The following is an 8,834-nucleotide window of genomic DNA, read 5'->3' on the forward strand; positions in this document are numbered from 1 at the left end:
ACTCTTTCCTAGAGCTCTTAAGACTAATACCTAGATAGACTCCTGAGATCCTTTCCAAAACCTGCCTCTGTTAGCTAGGGAAACTCACCCACCCCAAAGCTGTCAGTCCTGCTCAGCCTCGTTTTCCACAACCAGCTCAATTATTCTGGCAGAAGTCCGAGCTGCCAGTAAGGGTCATATCTGAAAAATTACATAAAACACAATGCTCTGGGAGAAGAAATCAGGCTTTCCTTCAATCCGTGCACCTCTCCGTGTTGGCTGGAAAGGAGCCAGCAGGGCTAAGCCTAGAGACTAGGTATTTTCGTAAGGAAAAAGCCTTTCCCCAGCTCTTAAGCCCTCATCAGCAGTTACATGGTACTACCGGGGAGGCAATCAAAAGCTGCTCCTTAGCTCTCTTTCCACAGGATTTCAGGAGATCTCAATTTGCAGCCTGCTCCTCCTCATTGCTTGAGGGAGCAGCTGAGCCTCGATACCGCTGGCTTAAGTCTGCGACAGTAGCTGCCCTGGAAAGCTTCTCTTGCTTCTTGACTCTTCCAAAGGCATTCTGTCTTGCCTTTGACAAAGATGTGCAGATCTCTGCACCATAATTCATTTCAAGCCCTGATGTTGGTAAGCAGCCAGACAGCTGATCCTGATGTTAGCACTTTACCTTCTTGGATGGACAGGAGATAAATCCAGTGTCTCTTCTTGACTGGAGAGGGCATTGAGGGGGGCATTTGTTCCCGTGTCTCAGACAGTGAAAGACTGCAGGCTATGCAGGTGGCCTGGCCCTCAGACCTGTGGAGAATCATAGAACATTTTGGGCTGGAAGAGACCTCCGCACACAACCGTGTTAGCATCACATGAAGTCAATCAGCAGAATCGAAACTCATCCAGCCTTTCTTCCCCAAATCATATTTCTTCTAAGAAGAAGAAAGCCCCTGCATTTGAGGTGTTGGATATACTCAGCCTCCTCATTTTGTCAGATGGACATGAAAGGCAATCCATTTCCCAAAGGAGAACTTATTTTCCTTAAAGCCTCATCTAACTGGACCTCAAAAAATGATACATGTCTTGCTAGGTGCTCCCAGACTGGACATCTGCAGCGGAGCACAGGGAGCTCCGTAGATGCTTTACCCCTGTGCAATCCGCGTGCGCACTGTCCATCACTGCTGAGAGGCTTTCATGAGAAGCTCCAGCTTGTGCGCATCTGACGTGAATGGCCACACCATTATATTTTGGTAGCCAGTGTCTTTCGTTCCCAGAAAGAGAGTTCCCGTGGGATGGGCTGAGAGAAGCAGAGGGATGTGGTCCAGCCCACAGGACTGTGGAGGAGGGCGAGTGTGGAGCATAGAATCACAGAATCATTCAGGTTGGAAAAGCCCCTTGGGATCATCGAGTCCAACCACTAACCCTACTCGACCAAGCTCACCCCTAAACCATCTCCCCCAGCACCACATCTCAACGGCCTTTAAACACCCGCAGGGATGGGGACTGCACCCCCTCCCTGGGCAGCCTGTGCCAGTGGCTGAGGCTCTCGGCGGTTCCCTGATGTCCAGTCTCACCCTGCCCTGTTGCAGTTGGAAGCCGTTCCCTCTTGTTCTGTCCCCAGTTACCTGTGAGAAGAGACCAGCACCAACCTCTCCACAACGTCCTTTCAGGGAGTTGCAGAGGGCGATGAGGTCTCCCCTCAGCCTCCTCTTAATCAAACTCAACCGCCCCAGGTCCTCCAGTCGCTCCTCATAAGATTTAGTCCCCAGTTCTGTTACCCTCCCCTGCACTCGCTGCAGCCCCTCGAGATCTCTCTTGGATTGAGGGGCCCAAAACTGGGCACAACACTCAAGAGGTGCCCTCCCCAGTGCCGAGTAAAGGGGGACAATCCTCTCCCTGCTTCTCCTGGTCACACTAGTTCCAACACTGGCCAGGATGCACTCCGAAAGTGAAGGCTCTCCAACCCAATAGTGCCAGCACCAACAAAGTAAACAGATCTGGATAAGTCGAAAGAAATTAAATTACAGCATTCGGTACACAGCGAAGGATCTCATCACTCTGTAGTACTCTGCTAAGCTTTTACAGGGTTGTTTTTTTTCCAGAATGAGATGGGCATTCAAGGATCTTAAAGCTCCCTAAGTTGTTTTCAGCAGCAGGGAAATGCTGATGCAGCTGAGCAGCTAAAGTTGGAACTCTCGTTGGTCTAATAGTCTTCTCCCAAGGCTTTTAGCAGCATGCAACATCAAATAGGTCTCCTAAACTGTAGGCTGAGCTCCGACTCTGGCTTCTCCGGGTGAAATGGCTAAAACACGTGGTATTTTATATGTATGTTCAACATAAAACAAGTGTTTCCTGCCCAGCACTCCTGTGGCAAGTGTAGTCTGGCTACTTGGGCTACGGCTTAAAGCATTGATTTTCTCTAGGAAGACAGTGATTATTTTGGTTTGGAGAGCTGCTGGTCTGGTTTGGGTTTGTTTCATATTTTTTTTGAATTGCATTGAATGTATCAGGGTCTCATTGTAAGAAAGTTTCAGTCATCCTAAAGGAAAAAAAAAATTGGAAATTACTTAGCTATGATAGATTTTAAATGACATTATTACCAAAAAAGTACCGTGCTTGGACTTCATCCTAGGAAGATTAGTTTCTCTGGTAGGCTCCCTAGGCTGAGCAATGCAAAACTCAAAGGTGGCAGGGCCCAGCTCATGGCCTCAAATTCAGGATCCTGGAACCATAAATTGGAAATCTTGGGCTTTGGTGAGTCCCAGGGCTTTTCCACATCTTTTCTGACCACCTTGTATGAAGAGGTAGGACAGCTGCTCTTGAACTAGAGACCCTACAGAGCCTGGATGATTAGAGTGGAGGGGCTGCAGGAAGTCCTCCTGGGATTCAGGAAGAAGTCGTGGGACGCAGAACTTTCCTTGCCTGCCACAGTTAGCAATGAATGCACTTGAATCTCAGCACCAGAAAGACATGGACCCGCTGGAGCGGGTCCAGAGAAGGGTCACAAAAACGATGACCGGGATGGAGCACATTTACCCTGTGAGGACAGGCTGAGTGAGTTGCAATTGTTCTGCCTGGAGAAGAGAAGGCTCCAAGGAGACTTTCCTGCAGCCTTTCAGTACTCAAGGGGGCCTGTGAGAAAGGTGGGGACCATCTTTTTAGTGGGATCTGTTGCAATAGGACAAGGGGTAATGGTTTTAAACAAAAAGAGGGTAGATTCAGACTAGATATGAGGGAGAAATTGTTTACGCTGAAGGTGTTGAAATGCTGCCATGGGTTGCCCAGAGAGGTGCTAGAAGCTCCATCCCTGGAGACCTTTGATGGGGCTCTGAGCAACCTGATGGAGTTAAAGATGTCCCTGCTAATTGCAGGGGGATTGAACTAGGTAACTTCTAAATGTCCCTTCCAAACTATTCTGTGATTGACCATGGAGAGGAAATATCCGCAGAGACCCACTTGTGTGACGGTGCCCTCCTTGTCACTCTGTTCTTCCCACAGGTTGCATCTCCGACAGACACAAGCAATTTTGACAGCTTCCCAGAGGACAGTGATGAACCACCCCCTGATGACAACTCAGGATGGGACATAGATTTTTAATGTATTTCTCTTACCTGCTTCTGCCTTGCTGAAGACAGCTTCCTGGGACGTGGCTGCCAGCGAAACCGAACGAAATGGGGAGGATTAGTGCTCGGGGTCACCATGATGCCTTGATTGATGCTGCTACAGTAACTACAGTGGCATTAGGACTTACCGCTTTAGATGACGATAGTGCTCTTCATGTTTTATGTTCGAACTTAAAACAGCAGTTGACATGGTGGTCCTGACGCAAAGCCCTTCACCGGTAAAGAAACCCGTTTCCTATCACTGCGACGACAGTCTTGCTACGCTCTTAATTACACAAGTCGAGAGATACGTAGTGTAAGATGCACTTAATTCTAGCTGCGAGGTACTGGCTTTATGAGTAGGATCCATAGTAATTTATTAAGTGCTGTAGCTAAATACAGCGCAGGATTTGGGCTACTCCCACCCTCCTGGCTCCAAAGGTCTTCTGCTGCCGGCCAGTGTAGGAGCAAAGGAGGACCACAACGGTACTGGTCAAAGAGTTCACGTCAAAGCAGCGGTAAAACTTGTCCTTTCCCTTTTCCGAGCAGTATTGCTGACAAGACTGAATGTTAGCTTTCCTTTTTCTTTTAAAGAATCTTTTTCTTTTTTTTTAGCCTGGTAAAACAAAAGCACAACTGCTCTAGAGCCTGTTTATGGCAGATATGGGTCGCTTCTCTCATACAGCTGAGAACATACTGTAACACAACATTTGGATGGGTTTTTTCCCCTTTTCTCTTGGTAAAAATACGTAACTGCATGAAAAAAAATCATAAAATTAATCCATTTTACATATAAAATAGTGCTTAAGTAATGGTCCTGTAACAACGAGACAGCAGCCCACTGATCTTCTTGATTAGGCATAAAACTAAGCTTAACTTCTAATTTTTTAGAACTCAAAGGGAAAAACAGAAGACCCGTAATTTACTTTATAGGTGCTATGTGCATCCCACATCTGTGACTGTAACTGTTCAGTCAACCACCGTTTCCAAAATATGTAGCAAGAGGCATCATTCTCCATCAGACTCATAGATGATTTTAAGTCTCCGCATCCACATCTCTTCCATGTTTAGCACAAAGCTAATTAAAATTAAAAGTGGTACTGGGCTAGCTTGCTGGCTCCTTTTGTAACATTGCCCCCCCTCCCCCCAAATGCCTAAACCAGGGACTCCATAGGAAAGTCAGTGGAATTAAATGGAAAAACTGATTTATAGGATGCAACAGAGGAATTCTGTCTTGGATGTCTGTTTGTTGCGTGGACAGGGGGCTAAAAGTTTATCCCGTCACACGAACAAGAAACGTGAACTTTCAGTCTCTGCAACAGACTCTCCCCCAAAAAATTAGCAGGGGCTGCCTGTCTCATCTCGGGAGTTTCTGTATACGCTGGAAGTTGAAAGATCAACTTGAGCTGAAGCGTCATTGCTGTGAGTGTTACTTACGTAGTACGTGGGAAATACGTGTTTTATCAGTAAAAAATTATTTCCCCTACGCTAAAGCCCAGCTCTTTCCCGTGCTCCTGAGTAAAGCAACTTAATAGAGAGTATTAAAATGGTATTTTGAGAAATATATGACAGGATTGACAATGTCTGCTGTTTGCTGGCCAACTGTAGAGTTTGGTCGTCGCGATGTCGTTGAAACGCGTCTGTGTGTCACTGAATTCCCTTCCCGATTTCCTGAAGGCCGAGGCAACACCGTCGGCACAGTGACAGCAGGGATTTAAAAGATGTGGAGGTGAGGTGCGTAGTGATGTGGTTTAGTGGTGGACCTGGCAGTGCTGGCTTAATGGTTGGACTTAATGGTCTTCAAGGTCTTTTCCAACCTAAACACTTCTATGATTCAGGATGCTTCCACTATTCATTAATCATGAAAAACCTCATTTGCCTTCAAAACCATGGGGAAAAGCCAGTAATGATGTCTGCTGTCACTTAGGGCAAAGGCTTTTCAGCCTTTGAGGGACAGAAAGCACCGAAAGTTGACACTGCCAACGAGGGCTAAAATTATCACCGGGCTCTTCTTAGCAAACCGACCGCTGTCTAAAAGCCAAATTCTTCGCTCACATCACTCAACAAAAGGAGAAAACTTGTTGCGGTTGGCAACATCCAGTAGAAGAACAGGAAGAGGAGTTTGGCCCAAAACGAGGGTGTTTAGTAGCTGAGGTGCCAGTGGCCAGTCTAGGGGTTGCCGAGAGGAAAGAGCCTCACAATGATTCTGGCAGTGGCAACCCCAAAATAAAAGTTACGGGATGAAGGTTTTGAAGTGGGCTGAGGTGGTTTGGTTTTGTTTTTTTTAATTTTTTCCTGTCCCTTTTCCCTTGTGCCGCACCTGGCGATGAATAACCGCAGCGTGCACTCCAGGGGATCTTAAGTTTATTTTGATATCGAACGCCTCGCCGCTCATCGCCTTTCCCAGGCATACTTTAAGCAACACAGTTAGCGTATGTATATGATAAACGCCTTCATTTACAAGTAATATATTTGAGTTGCATTATACATATATATATATATATATATTCACAACAGCGGATTGCCTCTGCGTTTCCACTTACTGTCCTTTCTTCTTTGTCTCCTTTTATAATATATGGGACGAGGGCGTATTTACGTGGGGGGAAATCAACTGCCGTGTCTAAAATGAAGGTATTAAGGTGGGTGTCGTTAAGACACAGACGGTCCGTAGCTTCTCACAGCGCTGCATTTTCCACAGCAAACTCTTATTTAAACAACAGGACCACGAAGCGAGTAGTTATGTAAATAGGTATTTCCGTGTTGATATTTTGTGGTACACATATAACTTTTTCTTTTAGGGTTCCATGGCATTAACTACTTTGTTTTCTTATTTGTAATGTAATGTTTTTAGCTCCAGGTAGACTTGAATTAATGTCATAATTGTCAGTATTATTAAAATTTATGTCAACTGTACTGTTAACTCATTTGTCCCATAGTTTTAGAACACGACTAGCTATCTGGCATTGTTGCAAGTGCCTTAAATCCATGGCATCCTATTAAAAAAAAAAAAAAATTACAAATTTGGTGTTATGCTGCATGACAAAGACAAACACACCTCAAAATGTCGTCCTTTCTTAGCTTGCTGCGTTTTACAATTCTTTCTGCTACCGATTTCTAAGCCTTTATTATATGATATTGATGAATTACAGAAATGATGACGTCGTTCTCTTATTTCTGTTCAATGTACCAGAGCTGTGTATCTGTTAATGAGATACAGAGTCATTTCTGTGAAATGTATAAATGTTAACGTGCAGGTCAAATTAATATATGACATCCTTATCAGTCTGTAGACAGGTATTCCTGTTTCGCTAAGCTGCGCAGATTCAGCCTGTCGTGCCGTCCAGCGCCAGCCCATAAAACCCTTCAGAAACCTTACACAACCCCCTCCCTCAGAAATCTCCCACTTGGGAAAAACAAAAACAAACCAAAACCATAAAAACCACCAAGAAATGGCTCTTTGACCCCAAAAAACCCCAATGCAAAGGCATAAGCTTTGCAACAAAACAGGATCCGTGCTTCCCCCCACACACGCGTGCCCCAGCTCCTTCTGTCCTCAGCCCTCGGCAGAGGCGAGCGCCTGGAGCTGGAGGAAGCTGGAAGCTCCTCATCCTCCCCATAAACCAGCCGAGATTTGGGTGGTTTTGGGGGGCTCTGCTGGCAAAAGGGGAATTTTTTTTCACCCAGAGCTGCCTATCGTCCTGAGTCCCGATTTACGCTGTTTTCGCACCAGCCCTGCATTTTTTATTCCTAGTTCCTTCAGTTTTCTTCTTACCTGGAAGAGGTTTTGTTTGTCGGACAAATGTTGGTCATCCCCCGGTCGCTGGCCGGTCGCACTCTTGATGTAGATTTAAGAACTTTTTTTTCATAAACTTTATTGGCTTTTGTTTCGCTCTGTATTTTCCCTGCAGCTGTAATTGCCGAGTGCCTGTTGTATACTTTATAGAGTTGAAATAAAAATAATTACTTTTGAGCGGCGCGTTGGCAAGCCTTTTTTTTCCACGGCAGAAGCCAAGTTTGGGAGAGTTCTGGTTAGCAACTAAAATTGGGAGGGGGGTTATTCTCATTTATGGCAACACGCAGTAAGAGATAACCAACCACAATGTGGGGTGCTTGGATTAGTGCTGGGATCCAGATTTTTTTCTAAGCAATCAGCCTACTTGCAGCATGTTTACTCTTCAGGGGTGAAGGATCCGCTTTTTATTTTTGATTGCTGCCAGCATAAGGGAGTCCAGGGTGCGCGGGTGGGAAGGGACCCTAGTTCCAACGAGTTGTGTCACCTCCGGATGGGACGTGGCTACAAATATCACCTGTGTTAAATGGCTCATGGGTGATGGCGTCCTTGTCATGACGCGTCTTCGTCTTGATGGTCTCTTACGGGAAATGCCAAGAGGTGGTGACAGAGGCACGAGCAGGAAGACGTCGCCTCGGTACGCAGGGTAGCTCAGTCAGTTGAGCGTGGCACCAGCAACGCCAAGGTCGCGGGTTTGATTCCGGTTCGGTCCCCATGCGTTGCCTGATCTAGTCGAGAGGTGGCGTCCCTGGTGACTGGGAGGTTGGATTAAAATGATCTCTAAGGTCCCTTCCAGCTTAGGCCAGTCTATGATTTAGGATGCTGAGACCCTGCCTGGCCCAGTGGGTTCAAATCCATCACTGGGAAACTGCTGAGCCGCCGTGCCACACGACTCTCGTCTTTAAATCTCAGCGAGGCCAAGGTTAAGGGTGTACTTATGTGAGCACAGACGTTAAAAACTGGCAAAGGAGCAAGAAGGCATCCTCCCAGGGGGAAATAAATTTGGTAACTGCCTAAGCAGGAGCCGGGAAACATCACAAAATGACATTGCAGGCTGTAGCAATCACAGACTGGGGGAGTTAATAATGCAATAAAAAGCCCAGGGGTGACGTGGCCATCACCTGAAACTAGAAGGGGAACACGGGGGTTTCAGGGCAAGGTGTGGCCCTCATTCTTGCAGGCTGAAAATAGCATTGCCCCACTTCGCCCAGCACCCAAGGCAGGTGCTCGACGAAACTTTCCCGGCCAATTATTAGCCCGCAGTGACCCTTTTGTGGCCTGAAATACCTGATAGCAGTGTTCCCGAGAGCCACCACTAGCACCCACGAGGTTTGTGGGTTTGGTTTTTTTCCTTCATTGCAGGACTGCTTGGAAATCACTCCCAGCTTCGTGGGAATAAATGTTTCAGGAGGTCTGGGGCAGTGCTGCATTGTTTAGGCTGGTATTTTATTTCAAATCCCCCATATATATAT

The 8,834-nt window shown here is 46.4% G+C and overlaps 1 protein-coding gene across 1 annotated transcript in view; it reads left to right on the forward strand.

Moving 5' to 3' along the window:
• The window catches only part of PRKG1 (protein kinase, cGMP-dependent, type I), a 68,258-nt gene extending 64,390 nt beyond the window's left edge, over positions 1-3,868 (forward strand). The window contains exon 12 of the mRNA XM_009872941.1: positions 3,469-3,868. Coding sequence (XP_009871243.1) covers positions 3,469-3,567 — 99 coding nt within the window. The 3' untranslated portion in view covers positions 3,568-3,868. The remainder of the gene's footprint in view (positions 1-3,468) is intronic.
• The last annotated feature ends 4,966 nt before the right edge of the window (positions 3,869-8,834 follow it).

This window comes from Apaloderma vittatum, unplaced genomic scaffold (assembly GCF_000703405.1).
Source record: "Apaloderma vittatum isolate BGI_N311 unplaced genomic scaffold, ASM70340v1 scaffold5067, whole genome shotgun sequence".
NCBI lineage: Eukaryota > Metazoa > Chordata > Aves > Trogoniformes > Trogonidae > Apaloderma > Apaloderma vittatum.